We start from the raw sequence: 22,670 nt of genomic DNA on the forward strand, positions 1-22,670 counted from the left end.
TCTTGTTTCTGTGTGAAGAGCCAGGTGGAAAGGGCGCCATTGGCCAAGGCTGAGAACAGGAGTAGGGGCAGGTTTAGGAGCCTGCTTGGGCTTGTTGACCCAGGAGATGTTCAGCGGACAGATACATGTGTGGGCCTGGAACTCAGGGGAGATTGCTGGGTATCGCCAGCTTTTAGGGGTCATTGAAACCATGGAGTTGAGTGAGAGGCAGCACTCATAGTACGAGAAGAAGAGAACTGAAGACAGAGTTTGAGGAAATCTCAGTAGCTAATGGGGAGGTTGAGAAAGGGAAGTCTGAGAAGGAGGCGGTGTAGGGACACTTTCTAGGAAGGAGAGGTGCCACCCAAGCCAAGGAAGGCATGGTGGAGGGCTGCAGAGAGGTCTGGGAGAGGCCCAGCAGAAGGCTGGCCAGAGCCCACATTGCCAGCAAAGAGGGAGCTCCAGGAAGGCCACCTTAGAGTCAGGGACTCTGATGCCCTGGGGGAAAACACCTTAGACTTGCACTTGCTATTACTATATACAAGGGTACATAAGCACAGGATGTTGTCGAAGTGAGCTGATCAGCAGAAAGGAAGAGACTACAGAGCTGTCAGTTTCAGTGCGCGGTGGGCTGGGGCGGCGGGGGGTGGGGGTGGGGGGGAACAGCCCTGAGGGCACCTGTTCTGGTCTTCAGGTATTTGAGCAGAGCCGGGAAAGAGCCTGGGCACTGGCCCCCAGTAGGCCTGGATTCACACCCCAGCCCTTCACAGATTAGCTGTATGGACACCTGGACAAGCTTTTCTTTTTTTTTTTTAACCTTTCTGAGTCTTATTTATTTCTTTTTATAAAGGGAGGGGTCTTTGGATAGTTAAATTAGTTAACACATGAAACATGTTAGAGGTACTCAGCAAATGGTAACCCGTATCCCTCTAATTAACCCCTCTGACCACATCAAGTCAGGTACAGAACTACCCTCAGGAATCTCCAGGTCACTGACAGATGTGCATGAGCATCTAGTCATGTGGACCTGACTTCTGTTTAAGTACAACATAGCTGCCCCCTCCCCAAAATTGGCTTATGGAAGTAGATCTGTGGGAATGAAGTAAGTAACAATAATGATAACCCCCTTAAATATAGGGTAGAGTGAAAGTCTGCACACCATACGTGGGTCCAGTACTGCCCTTCAACATTTGAAGCGTGGTGAAAGGCTGATGGTACGGGACAACAGATTTCCCTGTGTCCTAATGTTTTTATCAAAATAGGTTAAAAAATAACTCAAACATAAAGAGTAAAATTGCCTACCAGCAAGAAGTTTGTATCCTCAGCATTGTAGCCACTTTTGCAGGCCTGCTTACAAGAGTCAAACTGGAATGGATTTTGTGGCAAAAATACCAGATTAGGAATGAACTAAGGGATTGGTACATAGAAAGGAGGAGGAGTTTAGAGATTGTAAAGTAGTGACATTAGAAGGCAATAATTTGGAGGTCAAACTGGGAGCCCTTCGGTGCAACCTGGCTTGCAGACTCACTTCGCTTGGTATACACAGTGATTTTGGTAACGCTTGAATCCATTGCCAACACTGAAATACCGGGAAACTTTATACTGTAGCAGTGTTTTCTGGACTTGACTTGGACCTGAGGCAGCACTGGCCCACAGTCCAGCCAAGGTGCCCCTCCACTTCCCTGTCGTCCTAGGCTGCTCCTGATGGGTCCTGCTTTCTTCCCTTGCTTGTTCTAGCTGCTGGGCTCCTGGCAGACAGTAAAGGGAGCTGTGTGAGAGGGTAGAACAAATAACGTGAACACTTTAAATCAACTATTTTCTAGTGATAAGATCTGGGACTTCATGGCAAAAAGGTGCCCAAGCATCTTGTTTTTTGATGGCCCTCAGTGTATACTAGGGAGTCTTAAAATCACTTATATACAGATGCTCATTGTTTGCTTGTGTTATTTTCTCTGTAAATAATCTTTTTAATTTTGATACGAACCCTCTGAGGTAGGTATTGCTGGTGTCATTTTCCCATTCTACAGAGAGACTGTAAAGTAATATTATTAGACCCCTTGCTCAGGCCGTGGCTGATGGTACAGAGCTTGGATAGCAGTACCTAGGTCTTTGTACTGAATGCCCTCCCCACTCTCTCTTCCTGCCTCAGTGAGTTCCAGTGCAGTAAAAGCATGAACTTCCATGTTAACCCTTCTTGTCCTAAAAGCCTTGAGATTGAGATTTTAAATATATACACTTCCCCACGTGGTATTATGTAGATATAAAGTGTTATGCTCCATTAACCTATTTGGAAAACATTGTCTACCCTATATGACATTGAGGCATCTCATAAATTGAGAATTGTAGCACAAAATTTTATACTTTATAGTCCCTTTAAAAAACTTGTTTAAAACTCTTTATTGAAATATAATACATCTAGAAAAGAGCATATCTCGTGCGTGTATAGCTCAGTGCATTTTCCACAAGGTGAACCCCCCCACATAGTCAACACCCAGATCAAGGTAGAGCGCTCCCCAGCGGCTTCCCTTCAAACCCCCTTCCAGGCATTTCCCATCCCCCCAGATGACCACTATGCCAATTGGCTGAGAGCAACCTCAAGTTTCTCCAGTATGCAATGTAGTATTTTTAAGCAAACTGAAACCTCATGAGGAACATTTCGGTTTCTTGATATTTCCCATAAGAAATGTGGCCCTGGGCCACACCCAAGACTGCAGCTCCCAGTGCTGTGCCTGACCAGCAAGACAGCTGTCTCTCTGTGAGAGCCAGGCCCCCTTCCCTTCGCTCCTGCGGTCCCAACACAAGACGTGATTCTGTTGACCATTCTAGACTACTTAACGTCTTATGTGGTTCTAGTGACAAGAATGTACTTAATGCCCTTTCTCTTTGTAAAATGACAGTATTCTGCCAATCTCTCCTAAATTGTTTCAGTTTGAAGGTAAGTACTGTGATTTAGAGTAGTTGTCCAGATGTGAATAGATTAATTCTAAATGTGCTTAAGTGCAAAGTTCTACAATTGATGTGATTTCTAGTGAAAATGTTTTCTAAGAGCTTTCTCAAATTTAGAAAATGATACCATTCCAGCAGTTACTCATTGTTACAGATTTTCATAAAGTTATGAGTAAATTTATAGTTCATTATAAGAAATGAGTGTTTTGCTTATTTCTAAAATAAGATAAAATGTCATGTTCCTTTTTATAATAGCATGATATTGTCTTATGGTTACATTAATATCTTAGTTAACTAGCACGATGGGAGTTGACCCAGGTGCTAAACTAGCAGAATTCTCCAAGAGAAGAGGACTTTGCTGCAACACAGATCACTGACCCCTCCCTGTGGGAGACAGACGGACAGAGTCTGAAATTCTGTGTCTTGGGAACACTGTTCTTTCCAATTGGCCTTCGTTTATATACATTCATGACTACATCTATCTATCAGCCATAAATCTTAAATCTAGTTAATCTTGCTTCCCATTCCCCTCCAAAGTAATCTCTGATCATTTTACCTTCTACGTGCTTCTGGCTCGGCATAATATACAATATAAGTCACTTAGAGGGGAAATTATGCAGAAAAAAAGAAAGCTTTAGAAATTATTGGTAAATGGTAGCTACCTCATAGTTAGCCCTACCCAACCTAAACGTGCAGCACATCCTTTAATATAGCTGTCTACCCTGGTACCCTGTTTTCCTCTCTTTGTTCCCCTCCCACATGCACCGCCTCATGACCTTTGCTTAACCTAAGTCAAGCCCTCCCAGCGTAACTGCGTAACTGCCGAAACTCTTAAATCTCCAGGCTTCACTTCTGGATTGCTTGTCCTTGGTGAAAATGCTATCAGGCCACACCCTTAGTGCTATTGGCCTGAGGATGCCACTTAACGTCTGTTACTAAGTAACAGTAAGTCACCCTAGCCTGAACTCTCACATTTGGTATTTTGCCAGAAGAAAGGTGAGTTAATTATGAGAGGTATTATTTTCAAACCACCCACTAAAGATTCTTTTGGGTGTCCAGCTCATCCTTAGCCAAACAGCAACTAGGAAGGTGACCACAAGAAGCTAGTTACTGTGTTGAAGGGATATAAAGGGTGTATATCGTCTGAGGCAAATATGGCGGGGTGAATGTTGTAAAAACGTCCTTCAAGGGAGTAAAGGGCATTAATTACTTACTGCCTCACCTATTTTAGGGGCCATTAGAGAAGTGCATAAATGAAAAGCATAGGAAAAAAAGTCCAATAAGGAGCCTGATCTCTTAATGACAAAAAAATAAGCAGTATTCCACCCAAAATATGAAACTGCGAAAAAAATCTCAGTATAGAATAAAGAATATAACTAATATTTTTTGCCTATGTTTAGTATTACATGATTTACTCTATCAAATCCATAGACAGGCTGTCTTATAATTTGGATTAGTTGGACAGGACCAGATAGACTAAGTTCTGCCTCTGGTTTTCCCTCTGCTTTAAATAACCGAGAGCAAACCATTTAAACTGCCTATGTCCCTTTATCTTCTTCCTGGAATGTAAGTAATTATACTTAACTCTCTCTCGTGAATATCAGTGAATTGTACTTCTGAAGTGATTTTAAATCCCTATGTTTTGGAAAATGAGCATAATATATAGATATGATTATGTTATAATGCTACAGTAGAAAGCTTTTTAACTTCTCTAAAGTTTAAAAGCATTCTTTTGAGACAGCTCAGAAAGCATATTTAATTTTTTTTCCATTTTAACCTTGTAGTAGACGCTAATAGAATTTTGGGAATCCTAGTCATTGAAAATGTTGAAATAGATCAATGTGCGGAAAAGCCTCGGTAATATAGTAACTTGATATGCACGATAGGTTATGCAGCATTTAATTTCTTTGCCTTCAGTATTTGAATTCGTATTCTGTGTATTCTTTGAGATGATATAAATTATTTATGACTGCAATATCAAATCTGTTTTTTTTAAAAAAAAATCTTACCTCTTCCCTGATTATCAATTTTGACACAGGATCATGAATTTTCAGATGAAGAACTAGAGGACATGGATGAGGAAATTGATGAATATCTGGAAGGCAAGAAGAACATACCAGCGGATGAAGCCAATGACAACTCAGCTGAAAAGGTATTGATTGACACCACTGAAAAGGTATGATGATACGTGCTTAAGTCCCGAGATCCTGCCTAAGAGCAAGTTCCATGGTCTCTGCAGAGGGCAGACTCCAGCTTCCTTTGGGAGCAGAAATACTTCTCTGAATAACTTGGTTCGTGTGCTATAGGAAAAGCTTTGGCAGATTTATAAATCAGGCACACTTTGTTTCTAACACCCTTTCTACACTTCTTGGTAGCAGTTTGTTCCCCGCTTGAGTGGAAATGAACTGATATGGGCCAGTACAATATACTGTTGAGAAATTAACCGAGAAGTTCAGCACTGGGTCCTTGAAATGATCAAATTACAAAATTAGGAGCCCTATACTGGTGGCAGGAATGAGGCGTGGCTGTGTGCACACATACATGTGTATATTTACATGTATGTGGACAAGTGAAAGCTATTCACAGCGGTCTTTGAGGCTGTGATCAGTTCTGTACAGATGTGGTGTAGAAGAAAGGAATTATAGGAAGAAAAGGGGGAGCTATCACTGAGGAAGAGGAAGTCATCCTAAAAGTGGAGCTAGGGATGCCAGAAACATCTCTTCTATTTGGTAGTTTTGTCCAAGAGGGACACTGCTAGGAGACAGTTGATAGGTTTGAAATCATTCATTTGCTAATGTTGCTCTGGGTTAACTTCATAGGTACAGAATTCAGAAAACGAAACTGAAAATGACACTATGTCGATTCGTTTTCATTTTCAGTTTTTGTACCTCTAATCATACCTTCTTGTTGATGAATCACTTGCATCTTTGGTCTGCGCAAGGCTTCTCTTTATTTAAATGGATTCCCTTTGTGTTCTCCTTTTCCATAACACAGACAACCACTGAAACACGCTTGTCCTTTTATTTGAATGTGTGCTTGTAAACCTGTGTTGTTTCATGTGCATGTATTTTTAATTTACAAAATGGGGCTGTGCTATCGAGGTCATTTTCTTAATTCCTTTCTCAAGACTCCTTCCTCTCACTGAGGAAAAAAAAAAAAGCTTCTAGCCGTTACTGTTTTCTTTCAGAGGGAGGGAAAGATTTATAAGGAATATTTATGAGTTCCAGTTTGGGTAGTCCCTGAAATTCTTTAACATAGAATTCCTGAAACTCCAGTTTGACAGTGTAAAATGTTGAGCCAATTCATTTACCAACTAACGTTCCTGAATCTTCTTGGAGTTGAATTCTTGAATCATACATTTTGGAATCCAAAAACTTAAAGCTAGAAGGGACGTTAGCAGTTACTCAGCATCTGAGGCAAAAGCCCAGCAAAGTGAAGCAGTAGTCACGTGTTTATGTTGTTAGCTAGAGGCTGACTCGAGAACCCTTGCCTAAAACCCAGATGATGTTTTCCAGCCCATCACAATTATGTTTTTTATTATATTGTTTCTTTATCATTTATAGGACAAGAAAACCAACCAAGAGGAACGGGCTATTTGTGAATACAATGAAAATCCAAAAGGTGTGAACACATTTGACTTCAGAAGGCCAGCTACTTTAACATACACACACGCATGCATGCATACGTACGCACGCATATGCTGTAGCTGAGGCGCTAAAGCCTACAGACGTGTATTCTGTTTCCTGCCTTTTACTGTCACATGGGCCTCATGACAAGCGCTGAAATACGTGACACAGGAGTACTTGTTCTCATTAATCACCACCATGGCTTCTTCATATAAAATATTCGCATCACCCCCAGCTACTCGTGTATCAGTGTTAAGTGGTTCAGGACAGGCTTTTCACTACCCTTTTTTTTCTTTTCAACCAGTAGTATTAAGTTGGGCTTTTGTCCCCCATCTCAGTTTATGTCTCTGGTGGGCACTGCCCCCACTGCTAAAGACCAGGCTGGCCTGGAGCTACGGCTGGCCATCCCGTTATTTCCCCCAGGGCTCAGACGTGGGTCTTTCATCTTATCGTGGACATTTAAGACAGGTCCTTTCCCAGGCCTGACTGTTGGTGTCGGAGAACAGGTGCCACAGAATAGAGGGGACTATGATTACCCTGGAGACCTACATTTTCTACAGCCAGATCATCTGGGTTTTGCTGTACAACCCTTATATTATGTTCCACACCATCACATCAAAGTGTGCTTTTTGCTGTGTTCTCATTAAAAATAACCATTCATAGTAGTAGATATCTGATCTGAACTTAGGCAGGAGGAGGAGGACTTCCCTTCATACTTTTTTCCTTCTAACTTCAACAGAGTAGTAAGTTTTACTAAAACAGTATCTGTAAGTATTCTTTGCAACTAATTAAAAGTAAGATTTAAGTAGTTGATAATAGAAAATTATAAGAATGCATGTACTTCATGAGTATACTTTAAAGATTATTTTTCCGTTATATCACTTGTGGATGAATTTGAAACACCAAAAAGTAACATGTCCATTTGAGTACAAAGAATTTAATTATAACTAGGTTAATTTAAAAAGGTAATTTATATTTTACAGAACTCTTTCCTGACACTCACTGTTACCTTTGTAGCTGTGTTTGGGTACTTGTCATGCAAACATCTCCAACACTGGTCGGGTCATTCTGGGCTTTTTTGCCTTAACTCAGCCCTCTAGGGCCTATGAAGTAGAGACCTTGCCTGCTGCCTCAGCGGTACAGGTACAGGTCCGCGCTCTGTAGTGTCCCCCGTAGGTCAGGCTTGGTAGCGTTGCACTGAGGGCATCAGGACTTTCCTTCTTCTCGTTCTTAGAAAAACATATTTCTCAATATATTCTATTATAGGAAACATGCATAACCGTGCAAAGAGCAGTTCTTCAGAAGTCCTGGAAGATAGTGAATCAACACCAAGTAAAGACGTCAAAAAATCAAAGGTAAGTGAAATTTATTTTTTCATTTTAGTGTTAAGACCAAAGTATTGAATTGCTCCTTTTACTTTTTATATAGTGATTCATATAATTTACCTCCTTAATATGAGGTTTTATGGCCCCAAAACATGTGAAGAATTTCAAGTGATGTTTCATGTTTTAACATAGCTATTTATTTACTGGACTTTAGATGGAGTCAGGTGGCCCAGCCAGAATTTAATAGCATGTTCCTTTCAATAATCCCATTCACACTGATTCAACTTACAGGAAAAGATACACAAAAGAACTTTCTTGCTTAAATTATGAGTATAATCATCATGAGAGTCTAGAAAAAAGTAAGTCAAAACCAAGAAATAGGAGGATGAATGCAAAAATAAGGATGTTGTTGCTTAGGAAACGTGACCACACGCTACGTCAGCCTCTCCTGCCAAATACCTGTTTTGGAGTTGTTAATAGTCTGAGAGATACGTTTCTTCTTCTTGGAAGTTACTCTTTTCACTTGCAGGGGAACTTTCTGTAATCATGAGAGCACATTTCCAGGTAGAAGCATTAGGAGGAAATGTGGAAGAAAAGATCAATGAAAGGCCTTGTTAATTCCTGTTCAGCCTTCAGGTTTCAGCTTAAAGTATTTATTTCTACATAGAGGCCTTTTGTGACCAGCTGCACTTAAATTATGTCCCATTACTATTCTGTCACGTAACACCTTTTCTCATCCTTCTTTGTATTTATCGTAATTGGCAATTTCATAGTGAAGTGTACATTTACTTGCTTTATGACTCTCTCTCTCCACTGGCCTTCAGCTCTATGGGACAAAAACTATTTTCTGTTTTGCTTTCCAATGGATCCTTGGCATGTAGCACAGTCTCTGGTACATGGGACATGGTAAATGCTCAGTAAATATTTTTGGTTGATAATGAACTATAAAACGTAAGGAGGTAAGGAAGAGGACAGGAGGAGGGTAAAACCAGGAGCAGCCCTTAGAGTAGTAAACAGCCTGTCTTTTGCCACTCTGAAATTCCTTTCAGAATTACTTCAGAAATTTCAAGCTAAAATTTTGGCACAGGTCCCCTGTTGTTATCTTCTATTAAAAATTACTTTGTGAGTATTCTTATCTTTATAAAAATTGCCTTATGTTTAGAGATAGCTATGACCTGGCTCAAAGGATACTCTCAGAATTACTCTCCTCCTTAGAATTATAACGTGTACCATCAAGTGTTAGGAACAGATTCTCTCTGTCTGGTAGAAAAGAACATTTCAGATATTCTACTGTACTTCATAGCGATCCTGTGAAGACTTTTTTCCAATTGTAAGAGCTCAGGGAAAGACTGGAAAAGAAAGTCAAATATGAGGGAGGGAGATGAAAAGTAAAGGAGTCAGGAGACAGAAGAACCTAAGAGGATAAATGAAGTGAAGTAGCAGAAGAAAATATTTGAAACACACCTCAGACCAAATGAAAATGTGTGTTCTAGAACACATGATCGAGTTTTGGGAATTTTTCAGGCTGTCCAGCCTTCAGCATGGCATTGCCCATCGGTGGGAGGATTTGGATGCACAGGGCTAGGAGAGAGGGTTGAGCCAGGGGAGAAATGCCATGTGGCAGGGGGGAGTGGCATGCTCCTGTCGGAACAGGCCAGGCAGGGGGCCCGAGCAATGGCAGCAGTGGACGGGACAAAGGTGAGGTCACGCCAGGATACAGCAGGCTGCAGGTGCCAGGCTGAAGAACGTAGTCTTAAACTTGGATTCTGCTCAAATTCTCATTTATACCTAATGGAAAAATATACTTCAGTAAATGTACATGTCCTTGGTTAAAGGAAACAAAAAGTAATGAAAATCATATTTAAAAAGTCAAGCAGTAATAAATGTATTTCTACTTAAAGAATATACTGTTATTCTCCATATTTTAAAAAGGAAATAGATGATTTAGGTGAGATTTTCTTTTAGTCAATCCCATATGACCTCTTTTAATCTAGAGTGTCTCTAACCTATTTATACCATCCAAGCCAAACAAATCAAACTTTTTAAAGCTTGGAAAGTAAATGATGCATTAACTTACATCAAAAGAAACATATGTTTGAGATTTTGCATTCCCATCCCCCCACCCCTGGGTATTTAGACAGACACCGCAAAGATAATCCAAAAAAAGGAAAAGAAAGAACTGTACTCTTGGCATCTACAAAACAGAATTCACCACTGAATTTTGTTTTGGTAATTTTAAATGTTTCAGATAGACAGGTTAGGACCTATGATCTTAACTGGCGGCAGAGATCTTCTGGTAGGTGACTGTTAGATCTAGAAATTACCAAATATTACTTTTCCACACTGTAGCCACTGCTGATAATTCGGATCCACAGTTAGCTACTAAGAAAAACATGTTATTGGCTTCATTTCCACCTAAGGTAGCTAATGAAAAAAGTAGTAAACTTCTTAGCTATTAAAAATAATTAGATTATAGAGTTAGTTTATTCATGTATTTATTTAGCATATACTAATTGGTTATCTCTTAATGTGCCAGGCACAAGGCCAGAGACTGCAGATACAGAGGTTAAAGAACCAATGCCTTCCCTCAGAAACTAGCTGCAACATGGCAGATCCCCTGGATAGTTCCCCATGCCAGTTCACAGTCAATAGATTTTTTATTCACTGTCACTACCATAAATAAAAGACGCTGAGATGAGAATGTCTCCACCAAAAAAAGCATGCTTGTGAATTCTTGCCTTTCCTAGTTACTACCTTTTCTCTGATGGTGTGCTTTGTTCCCCATTGCAAGCTACAAATGAGCACACTCGCTTCAAGTACACAGTTAGCTAGACTCTATGTTGTGAGGAAAATTTGAGGTAGATTATACCTATGGTCTCCTCTCATTGTCTGTTTTTCCCAAGCTTAAAACCTGAGACAGTCTCTCTCAGGTCACCCAATAATGACTCCCCTGCTTTTTAAAAAGAGCTTTATTGAGGTATAATTGACATATAATAAATGACACATATTTAAAGTATATAATTTGATTTCTTTTGACATGTGCATACACCTGTGAAACCATAATCACCAGAGAGTAAACAGTGCCATTGTTGGCAGAGGGTTCTTGGTGCCTCTTTGTGACCCCTGTCTATGCCCCCTGACCCCTGCTGTCCTCAGCAAACCACTGATCTTCCTTCTATCATCATACATTATTTTGTAAGTTCTAGATTTTTATATAAATGAAATCCTACACTGTGTACTCTTTTTGTTTGGCTTCCTTTGTTCAGCATAATTGTTTTGAAATCCATCCATGCATGTATCGATAGTTCATTCATTTATATTGCTGAGTTGTATTCAGAGTTAATTTTTTATATGGTGAGGGTATGAATTAAAGTTTGTGGGGGGTTTTTTTGTTTCTTTTTTGTTTTTGCATGTGGACATCCGATCATTCTAGCACCATGTGTTGAAAAAAGACTACCTTTTCTCTACTGAATTGTCTTCACAGAAATCAGAAATCAGTTAACTTTTCCATGTGTGGGCACATTTCTGGAGTCTATATTCTGTTCCTTCGATCTGTTTATCTTGTGTCAGTCCCATACTGTCTTGATTACTGTAGCTTCATAATAAGTCTTGAAGTCAGGAAGCTTTACTCCTTCAACTTTGTTATTTTTCGAACTTGTTTTGGCTATTCTAGGCCCTTTGCATTTCCATATGAATTTTTAGAATCAGTTTGTCAATTACTGGAAAAAAATGCCTGCTGGGTTGTTGATTGGGATTGCTTGGAACCTACAGATGAATTTGAGAAGAATTAACATCTTAACAATATTAAGTCTCCTAACTCATGAAGATACTTCTCCATTTATGGATGTCTTCTATTTTTCTTAGCAATGTTTTGTAGTTTTTAGCGTACAGGTCTTGCATAGATTTTGTCAGATTTATTTTATGTCTTCTGTTTTTTATTCCCTGATGAACTGGTTAGAAGTTTATCAATTTTATTGATCTTTTCAAAGAACTAGTTTTTGGTTTCATCGATTGTTCTGTATTACATATTTTATGTGCACTCTAATCTTTATTATATCCTTTCTTCTACTTTCTTTGGGTTAATTTGCGTTTCTTTTTCTAGTTTCTTAACATGGAAGTTGAGGTCACTGATTTGAGCCTTTTCTTATTTTTTAATACAGGCTTTTTGTTCTATAAATTTTTTCTGAAGTACTTGATATGTTGTGTTTTCATTTTCATTCGGTTCAAAATATTTTCTGATTTCTTCTTTGACTCATGGGTTATTTAATTTCAAGATATTTGGGTATTTTCCATTGAGGTTTCTGATATTAATTTCTAATTTAATTACATTGTGATTGGAGAACATACTCAGTATGAATTGAGTCCTTTTAAACTTATTGAGACCTATTTTGTGGCCCAGAATCAGGTCTATCTTGGTTAGTGTTCCATGTGCACTTGAGAAGGTTGAGAAGCATGCTGTTGTTGGGTGGAGTGTCCTATCAATGTCAATTACATCAAGTTGGTTGATAGCATTGCTTAAGTATTTCCTATACTTCCTGATTTTCTGTCTACTTGTAATATCTATTATTGAGAGAGGAGTATTAAAATCCCTAAATACAATTGTGGATTCATCTATTTCTCCTTGTACTTCTATTAGTTTTTGCTTCATGTATTTTATTTTATTTTTGTTAAAGATTTTATTTATTTATTTGACAGAGAGAGCAAGAGAGCACAAGCAGGGGGAACAGTAGAGGGAGAGGGAGAAGCAGGCTCCATGCCAAGCAGGGAGCCCGATGCGGGGCTCGATCCCAGGACCCTGAGATCATGACCTGAGCTGAAGGCAGACACTTAACCATCTGAGCCACCCAGGCGCCCCAATTGCTTCATGTACTTTAAAGCTCTTATTAGGTTCTGTAACATTTAGGATTGTTATATTCTCTTAATTAATTGACCCCTTTATCATGAAATGGCTTCTTTATCCCTGATAATATTTGCTCTGAAATCTGCTTGGTCTGATATTGCATAGCCACTTTAGCTTTCTTTTGATTAGAGTTATATGTCTTTTTCCATCTTTTTACTTTTAATTCATTTGTGATTTTGTATTTGAAGTGCATTTGATTTAGGCAACAAAAAGATGGGTTTTGCTTTTTTTATCTAATCTGAAAATCCCTGTCTTTTCATTGGAGCATTTAGCCCATTTATATTTAATCTGATCATTAATGCAGTTACATTTAAATCTATCATCTTACTATTTGTATTCTTCATTATCTCTACAAAATGCTAAAGTATATCTTATTAATAGAGCTGCACTAGCTTTCCTTTGATTAGCACCTCGATACATCTTTTTTCATTCTTTTACTTGTGTTTTAGATGAGTCTCTTGTAGATGGCCTATAAGCTGGATTTTGTCTTTAAATTTTTTAACATACGTACCTAAAATCTAAAGCTGGTTAATGTTCCTGTCTTTTCCTCAAGTAATACCAAGATCTTAGAAGAGTTTTCTCTCCTATTACCCCTTCCTTTCCATTTTACATGTTATTGTATCCAGTATTTTAATTTTTTGGCCTCACCAATCAAATGTTACTATTATTTGTTATACCACTTTCTTACTCACAATTCCGTTTTACATCTCAGATATCCTTCTTGGGATCCTTTTTCTTCTCCCTGAAGAAATCCTTTGGAAGTTCCTGTCATAGATTTCTTTTTGTAGTTAACTTTTTTAGTTTCTGTTCACTTGAAAATGAATGATCGTATGGCTGGTTGGCAGTTATTTTTCTCTTGATATCTGCTCCCATTGTTCCTATTAAGAAATTTGCTTTAGTATAATTGCTGATAACTTTGTATATAATCTATCATTTCTCCCTGGCTGGTTTTTTTACATTATTTATCTTTGATGTACTTCAGTTCACTACGAGATGCCTAGATGGGAATGTTTTGGTTTAACTTTCTTCTAATTCATTATGACTCTTGAATCTGAGAATTCAAGTCATTCATCGGTTTAAGAAAATTCTCATCCATTATATATTTGAATGTTTCCTCTCTCCTCTTTGGAATTCTGATACAAAACTTTTCATTCTTTTATCCATGTCTTTTAATGTTACTTTCCCGTTGTCCACGTCTAAGTAATATTTCAGGGAATTTCAGAGCTTTCATATTTCAGAGCTCTTTAATTCCATAGTTTCCTTACAGCTGAGACTAATCTTTTCAACCTACCTGTTGCATTTTTATTTCAGTGATTATATTTTTCACATTTTGAAGTGAAATTCTATTTTGATTCTTTTTCAAATCAATCATTTAAAAACTAGTATCTTGTTTTGTGCTCATATTTTTTATTCTGGTCCTTTAAATAATTTAAACATACTTATTTTATATTGTATATTTAGTTATTCCAATGTCAGACATCCTTAGCAATCTAAATCTGTTTGTTGTTCTGGTTGACTTGCTAGTACTATCTTGTTTCCTTATGTGTTTTGAAATTCGGATTGTGAGTGCATGTTCAACTGGGACTTTTTGTGGAACCCCTTTAAGACTTACATTAAGGCATATCCATCCATAGAGAATTTGTATTAGCCTCTGTTAGCTCCCCTGGGTGTTACCATTCCAGGACCACTTTCAGTTAATTTCTCAGTTAGGGCTTTCCCACCTACACCAGTAAAGTAAATGGGAACCCCAGCCTCTCATTAGGAAAACATGGTTCTCCTTCACTCAAAGCATAGACCAGGAGAGCCATGTTATTTTGTCATCTCCCAATGTTTGTAGGTGGACTTACATTAAGGGCATAGTTCTTAGAGGGTCCCTACTTTGTGGAGGGGTCTCAGTACCAAGTTTCCACATTTTATGAGATCAAATATACATTAACAAAATGAGTCTAAGTTGTGAGATCAATAAATGCCATTTCATTCCTCCCTCGCCTCTGAGGTTTCCTGCTCCCTCTTCATTTGTTGGCCCACAGGGATTTTCCTTCATTTTGTTTTTGTGAACTTACTTACACATTATAAAATTATGTTTTTTGCACTTATTCAGCATTTCTTGGTATTTTGTAGTAGCAGAATTTTTCAAGATACAGATTCCTCCACAATAGCAGAAATGAAACAGGAGTTCCTCCATTGTAGCCCACAGACCCTTTTTCTAGACTCTGATTTTTTTTTTTTAAAGATTTTATTTTATTTTTTTTTATTTTTTAAGATTTTATTTATTTGCGAGAGAGAGAATGAGAGACAGAGAGCATGAGAGGGAGGAGGGTCAGAGGGAGAAGCAGACTCCCCACTGAGCAGGGAGCCCGATGTGGGACTCGATCCCGGGACTCCAGGATCATGACCTGAGCCGAAGGCAGTTGCTTAACCAACTGAGCCACCCAGGCGCCCTTTCTAGACTCTGATTTTTTGGGTCGCCACTTTTCACTTGAGTTCCTCCATTCTTTAAAGACTAAAGGCCAGCTATTATTCACATCATTTTGGTTTCCAAAGGAGCCAAGTCCTCACCTGTTTTTTTTGTTTTTGGCATCTTGTCAAAACCAACGTATGTACGTGTTGTCACTCTTCAGGAATCTTATTTTATCTGGCTACATCCTCTAAAGGGCTAAAATCCCATGGGACTTTTCCATCGTCCTCTTTCTCAAATTCTCCTGTATGTGCCCTATTGAGCACTCCATTCTTAACACGTTTTCCTCCCTCAGTTCTGAGGTGCCTCTCTTTCCTGATGTTGTTTCTACAAAGCTCTGTCCCCGGTGCTCACTCCTCCGCCTGCATCTCACACTTGGCTCTTCCTCAGTCTCTTTTCTTCTGTTCTCCTTTCTGCCTGCTTGCAGTCCCTGGGTTGTGGCGTCTGCTTTCCTCTGTCCGGCTGTTATCTGCCTGTTCACAGCCCCGGCCTCCCCTGAGCAGCAGATCCATACATCCACCTGCCTAGTCAGACCCCTGGGGCTCCCAAAGCCATCATTTGGCAGCGCTAACATTTTGCCAGAAGTTCTGATCTATAGGAACGGGAGGTCTGTCCTCCTCCAGAATATCCTAGTTTTCATCTTTTTTTTCTCTTAACACAACAAAGTGAAATACTGAATTTGCTCTTTGAAGAAAAATGATAATGTATTACCAGGGCACTGAGATAGTGTTGAAAGTTAAACCCTGAAAGGTCTTGTTTCGGGGAGGAAGCATGATTGCCATTGGTAAAAGAAGAGGCTGATGGACACTGAGAGTGTACCTTTGTACATGTGGTGCCCCATAAAGATGTGATGAAATAATGTTAAGACTAGTTGAAAATTATACCCCCTAAGTACTATTAAGTGACTATTCATTTACTGAAATGAATTCTTTGTGTGTGTGGGTTTTTTTCTAGATTTTCCTCTTTAAAAGGATGTCATTGACGAGTCAGAAAAGTATGCAGAGTAATAATGAGCCACTCCCAGAGATAAAACCGATAGGAGATCAAATAGCTTTTAAAAGCAGTAAGAAAGATGCCAACCAGAACCACATGGGGCAAAATCATCAGGATACTTCACCCCCAAATATGGAGAGAAGGTCAAAATCTTGTACGATACTATAAATATATATTTATGCTTCCGTGGTCACCAAGCACATTGTGATTTATACTTGAAAAACAATTTGACTTCTGAAGGAAAGTTTCTGATAACAAACTTTTAAAGACACAAGTTTAATAATATGTTTTATTTGGTTTGAATATTACGACCAGTTTTGGTATTTATTTATGCTAATATTTTTGACAAGCAATTTTAAAATATGTGTATCTCAAACTCTCCTTCAAGTGTTGTGGCCTTGACTGTTCAGTGTTGCAATAAGATATATATTTTTATATGTGAAGTTTAAATTAAAATATTTCATAGTTTTTACTAAACAAATTCTTTATAATTTCATAAGGCAACATTTGCAATCTCATGACACTGTAACAGTTTTTAATGTATTTGCAATTTTAAAAAACTGAGTCAAAATTGTTTTTAATGAACATTTTAATAAACTATATCTGGTCGTTTCCACTGTTTAAATGTATGAGTATGAATAAAATGTAGAGGTACTTGGAATTCTCTATCAGTTCACAGAACGGGGGCCAAAAAAATCTGTTTATGTTGAAAATATTGCGAGACACAAACTTCATTTACCTCTGAGTAAAGAAAATATCAGGGCCACCCTGTAAGCAGTACATCTTCGTGGAGAAACTCGAAATTTCTTTGCCTCCCAGTCTTCTTTAGGGAGGTGACGTGGCACGGAAACGCGGCAGATTCTGTGGTATGATCTGGAGTGTTTCACCTGCCACAGCTCGGCCTCTGGCCCGACCAGACACAGCCAGGCTTGCTCACTGCAGCTGTCCGTAGCCGGGCTGGCCCCATGGCCCAGCCCCCTGCCGCGGGGATCAGAAGCGTAAGGCTGCTAGGTGTACTCCGACAGAACCGCTGCCGTCCTGCGCTCACGGATTCTGCCCATTCAGTGGGGCACACCGCCCTCGTTTTCACCATTCCAGCTCCCGGCTAACACATTTTGTTCTTCACTCACAGTGACCATTGCCCCATTTGAAGACAGGAAAAGAAACTCCATTCTTGTGTTTCACGCAAAGGGGCGTTAGTCTAGATGTGATCTTGAGATCTTACAAAATAGTCTCCTGTGTAAATACTACATTTAGGGAGTTCTGATTGTGCTGTTGCTGCTCTAGCACTAGCACAGTATTGCAAAAAGACTTCACCGAGCCGTAGACTATAGACCGCGAGACAGCTCACAGATAGTACTAAGACACGCCAGTTGTGGCGGGCGCGATTCTAAGATGGCCCCCACGGTTTCCGTCAGGGCTATGCTTGCCCTGAATACTCCCTTCCCCTTGAGTGTGGGCAGGAACCGTGAAGATGATGAAATACCACGCCATTGCTTAGGTTCCATTATGTGGGAGAGGTGAGACGTTTTGCAGATGTAATTAAAATTCCTAATCAGTTAACTTTAAGCAAAAGGGAAATAATCCTAGATGGGTCTGACCTAATCAGGTGAGCCCTTTCAAAGAGGCTCCAGAGGTCAGACATGGAAGAAGTCGGAGCAATTCAAAGCAGTGGCGATGCTCTCCTGCCGGCTTTGAAGAAGCAAAGTGCCCTGTTACAGACAGGGCCATGTACCAGGGAATGGTGGGAAGCCTCTAGGATGTGAGGGCCTCCGTCCTCCGACTGCAAGGCACTGAATTCTGTGAATAACCAGTGAGGTTGGAAGAGGAACCCAATCCTCAGATTAAACCGTAGCCCTGGCTGACACCCTGACTGCAGCCCTGTGAGGCCCCGAGCAGAGGACACAGCTCAGCACTGCCCAGGCTCCTGACCCATGAAAATTATGAGATAATAAATATATGTAGTTTTAATCCCCTAAGTTTACAATAATTTGTTATGTAGCGATAGAAACCAACAGCACTCTTATTCTGACGAAAGGCCTTTCTGTATGGCGGCTTCCTCCATCAGAGCCAGCAAGAGAGTTAATGGAGGCTGCTAGCAAGACAGGGGTCACAGTCTTAGGTAACATAATCATGGAAGTGGTATTTTGCCCCCTTTGACACATTCTATTGGTTAGAAGTGAGTCACAGGGTCTACTCATACTCAGGATGACAGCAAGGAGACCAGGAGGCAAGAGTCACAGGCACCATCTTAGAGCCTACCCACCATACCAGTCGTTTGGCCGATTACTGAAAAGAATGGGACAGGTTACAGACCAAAGAAAGGATTAAGTCCGAGCACTGGGAAGAGGTGGACATGAGACAAGCATAACAAACGGGCAGGGTATCCCTGCTTTCTTGGAGGCCTCAAAGCAGTTCAGATTTGAATAAGGTGGTTGGTAGAGAATCATCAACACCAAGAGTTGGTTTTAGCGGTATGAGTAAATACTTAAAAAAAAAAAAAAAAAAACTGCATAAAAGCACCGTACCAGTTGTCTGCCCATGGACTGTAAATGCTTGTGTTATATTTGTTTCCTAAACATGGTTTCACATCTGGCTTTTACTTTGAAGAAATACTAACTGAGCACTTGCTCTGTGCCAGATATCATGCCAGAAACTAAGAACAGAGTCACAGTTACTGGGGAGTACAAGGGAGCAAATGGGGAATGACTCTGCATTCTCAACTGGAGCTCTTAGGGCAACTTAAAAACCTGTTTCCTAACTGGATGGAAACGAGATTAGCGGACACTAAACTTAAACAAAATGGTTTAATAGAAAGTGAAATGATATATCTTAATCCCCAAACTATTCATTTTCATTATCTTTTCCATGAATTCCCCTCTCTCCTTTATATAGTAAATTTGCTTTGGCCATTTTTACTGACATTTTGGGGACCTGAAAATAGAATCTGTTGACTTGAACATTAGGGGGTCATTGACATTGTTCAGATTACTATGGACCAAGTGTTCTAAGGATATTAATTTAGAAAATGTTAGTAGTGGTAGAATTTTTAAGGTATCATAAAACAGCATGCAAATCCATGTCAAAACATTGAAGGAAAAGGAAAAATTGGTAGGCACTAAGGCCCTCCTATGTATGAAGAAACTATCCAGTTCTGAAAAGGTGCTTGTATTATTTTCTTAGGACTTCTGTAACAAAGTACCATAAACTGGGTGGCTTAAAACCATAGAAATGTATTGTCTCATAGTTCTGGAGGCCAGACATCTGAAATTAAGGTGTTTGCAGGGCATGCTCCCTCTTCTAACTTCTGATCACCTCAGACGTTCTTTGTCTTGTAAATGCATCACTCCAATCCTTTGTCCTCACGTGGCCTTCTCCTTCGGTGTCTTCACGTTGTCTGTCTTTTGTGCATGTCTATCTCTGTTCCCAAATTTCCCCTTTTTATAAGGATAGTAGTTTAGAACTCACCCTAATGACCTCATTTTAATGTGATTACTTCCTTAAAGACTCTATTTCCAAATAGTGTCACATTCTGAGGTCCCGGAGCTTAGGACTTCAGTGTCTTTTCCAGGAGACAGTTCAACCCGTAGTAGTACATTAGTTTGAGAGCTCTACCGATCCCACAAAAAAAACCTCAATTGTTTATAGCCTCTCCTCTCTTGTATTCTTACTATGACTTTCCTAAAATGGAAAGACTCTTGCTAAATCCTGGATCTTTAATGATAAAATATCTTCAGTGGAGACATTTTGTGATGTTGAAACTTCTCTCTAAGATACCACCAGTTACATCAAAGCAGGAATTGTAGCGGGGTTATCTTTCCCAGGATCCCAGACCCAGGGGCCCCGTGTTCAACGTCAAATGATTATCAAATAAATGATCACATGTGCAGTCGTAGAGTTTGGATAAAGATTTGTTCTTAGAAATTTGTACACACGTACTGTAAGCTTGAACTCATTTTTTTAACGTATTTCCCATATGGTGTATTGCAGTATAATTCTACCCATAGGCTATTATAAATCTGTAGAGGGAAAAGAAAGTCTTTCCATGAGCAGAAGAGAATCTCTTCCAGCAGAAGTAGCAAACACCATCCGAAGTACCCCAAAGGGGAAAATTAGGCCAACTAGTTTTAAAATCATCAGGGTTGACAACAAGAATGAAGCCCAAGTCACTGTCACAGACTTCTACTCTCAGGGACCTAAGCGGCAGTGGAATCAGAGATGAAACTCAGAATAATTATGTGGTGAGAGAGCCAGACTGATGTCTTTATTGTGCTCCTGAATTTCAGTTAAGCATTTTTCTGCCTGCTTTGATTTTGCGAGGCTATTGAAACTGAAAACATTTCCGTACTCCAAATTTCCTTTTGCCAGGGCACATGGTTTAAAGATTTTTCATCTGATAGTAGTTCTTTAAAAATCTTAGAGTATCTTTTTTAGACAGAACTTTAAAATGTGGTTTACTTTTTTACCTTGTAAGAATAAGAAGTCAAGAAGTCAAAAGAGGAGACAAATCAGAAGGTTGGAGTCTTCATCTCAGGAGTAAAGGGGATATTTTATTGACTTGAACAAACAATGCATTTAAACCAGGGGTCCCATAACTAAAATATTTTCTAAGGCTAAGCAGGTGTGCATATCGTAACTGCTGCCACTGTGTTCTAGCTGGTAACTACTGTTTCTCAAGATGGGCCCAGCATTGCCAGATGCTCAGCATTTTTAAAAGAAGGTGGAAATCTGGGTTTTTCTATGGATAACCCATTTGTGTGCATGCACGTACCTGCATGCATATATAGGTTAGGGGGGAGCCAAGCCGTAGCTGCGGGCCAGATTTGGCCCACAAGAAGCAATTTGCAACCTCTGTTCTAAACAGTACAGTATTTTGGCAAGAGAAATTTGTTCACAAGGAAAATATGTTAAAAGAATTAATTAGGCCCTGGATTTATCTGAACTGTAATCTTCCCTAGTTTGATACCAGATTTTAAGCAGCAAATGAGAGCTAAAGAATTAACTAGAAGAGTGATTTGATCATTCTACTGAGGTCATTTTTTTGTTGCATGCCTATGTACATTAGGCCTTCTTGAGTAATGGGAGTTGGGGGCATGACGGAGTATAAGTATATTGAATACAGTGAAGTGAGATGTTTTTGCTGGAAGAAGCTACATTAAAGTTAAGAGACAATAGACTGACAGGCTTTTTGATAACCGTCCCTCCAACAATTGTAACAGGTGATACTTTGGCACACAGTCACTACACAATCCTCATTACTGAAAACGTCAGGAAATGCTATCATAACCCTAAAATTACCTACTAAAACTACAGCAGGGAAACTTACCTGTCCAGGCCAGGTTGCACTTCCAGATAGTTCCTCTTCCACATTCATCTGGCATGTATAATACATGTATAATATGATAGGTAAGGTGTCTTAAGTAAGGTTAGCAGTAGACTAGAGAGCTGTACCTAACTTTAAGAAATATATAAATGGGGGTGCCTGGCTGGCTCAGTTGGAAGAACATGCGACTTGATCTCGGGGTTGTGAGTTTGAGCCCCACATCGGGTGTAAAGATTACTTAAAAAAAAAAAAAAAGAAATGTACAAACGACAGTGATACCTTTTTATTTTTACTTAAGAAAAATCTTATCTGGTTCAGTCACTGGTAAACATCTGTCCCAAGGTGAAAGAAATTGTTTTTATATTCTAGAAAACCTATCGAACTTCCTCACAATCAATCTTTATGAGTAATTTGTTTAGAATTGTCAAAATAGTAGCACACTTTTTAAAATTTTTACAGAACTTTCCTTGTGGGCATGAAGGTTATTGTAACAGAAAAGTTTTCTATGAAAAGTCTTAGTCTGTCAGTTGTTTGAAAATCATTAAAATTCTGTCCATAGGAATGTTTGATTTCATATGTTTAGATGTTTATTTCCCAACTTGGCATCAGATTTACATTAACTCCTTAATTATTACAATTATTTAATTTACTGCATATAGTAATTAAGAATTACAAAAATTATATAAAAGTGTAAACCAATTCGGGATTTAGAAGTTTATTTTCCTCATTAATTACTAGATACTATACAATTTTAGAAATTAAAGCTAGGGATTTTAATTATGAAATCTGGTTATTAACATCAATCTCTTGTGTTTTTTTTTAATTTACTGGGAAACAGTTCAAATATGTAGGAAAGTAGGATCAATATAATAAACACCTATGAGCCTGTCACATAGATTTAAGTCAATTACACTTTGCTGTGTTTGCTCCATGTTCTACCCAGACATCCTGACATTCCAACCCTAAATACATCAGTATGCATTTCTAAAAATGACATTTTTGTACATAACTGCAATGCCAGCATTTTCGTTTAACAAAGTTATCAGTAATTTTCTAATATCCGCTACTTACCACTCAGTCTCTTATTCAGATTTCCCTTGTTCTTCCCAAAACATCTTTT

The 22,670-nt window shown here is 39.1% G+C and overlaps 2 protein-coding genes across 4 annotated transcripts in view; both read left to right on the top strand.

The window, feature by feature from the left end:
• RPGR (retinitis pigmentosa GTPase regulator) overlaps positions 1-22,670 on the top strand; it is a 62,744-nt gene that overhangs the window by 35,889 nt on the left and 4,185 nt on the right. The window contains exons 14-18 of one of the 3 annotated variants that reach the window (XM_078065201.1): positions 4,964-5,077; positions 6,489-6,546; positions 7,818-7,906; positions 9,235-9,237; positions 16,189-16,839. In XM_078065201.1, coding sequence (XP_077921327.1) covers positions 4,964-5,077; positions 6,489-6,546; positions 7,818-7,906; positions 9,235-9,237; positions 16,189-16,395 — 471 coding nt within the window. In that variant the 3' untranslated portion in view covers positions 16,396-16,839. Of the gene's footprint in view, positions 1-4,963; positions 5,078-6,488; positions 6,547-7,817; positions 7,907-9,234; positions 9,238-16,188; positions 16,840-22,670 lie in introns of those variants that run through there. The other 2 variants (XM_078065199.1, XM_078065200.1) reach the window with 2 other exon arrangements.
• The window catches only part of SRPX (sushi repeat containing protein X-linked), a 155,740-nt gene continuing 140,885 nt past the window's right edge, over positions 7,816-22,670 (top strand). Inside the window, exon 1 of the mRNA XM_078065212.1 lies at positions 7,816-7,906. The gene's annotated coding sequence lies outside the window, so the exon portion shown is untranslated. The remainder of the gene's footprint in view (positions 7,907-22,670) is intronic.

Source organism: Halichoerus grypus, chromosome X (genome assembly GCF_964656455.1).
Source record: "Halichoerus grypus chromosome X, mHalGry1.hap1.1, whole genome shotgun sequence".
Taxonomy (NCBI): domain Eukaryota; kingdom Metazoa; phylum Chordata; class Mammalia; order Carnivora; family Phocidae; genus Halichoerus; species Halichoerus grypus.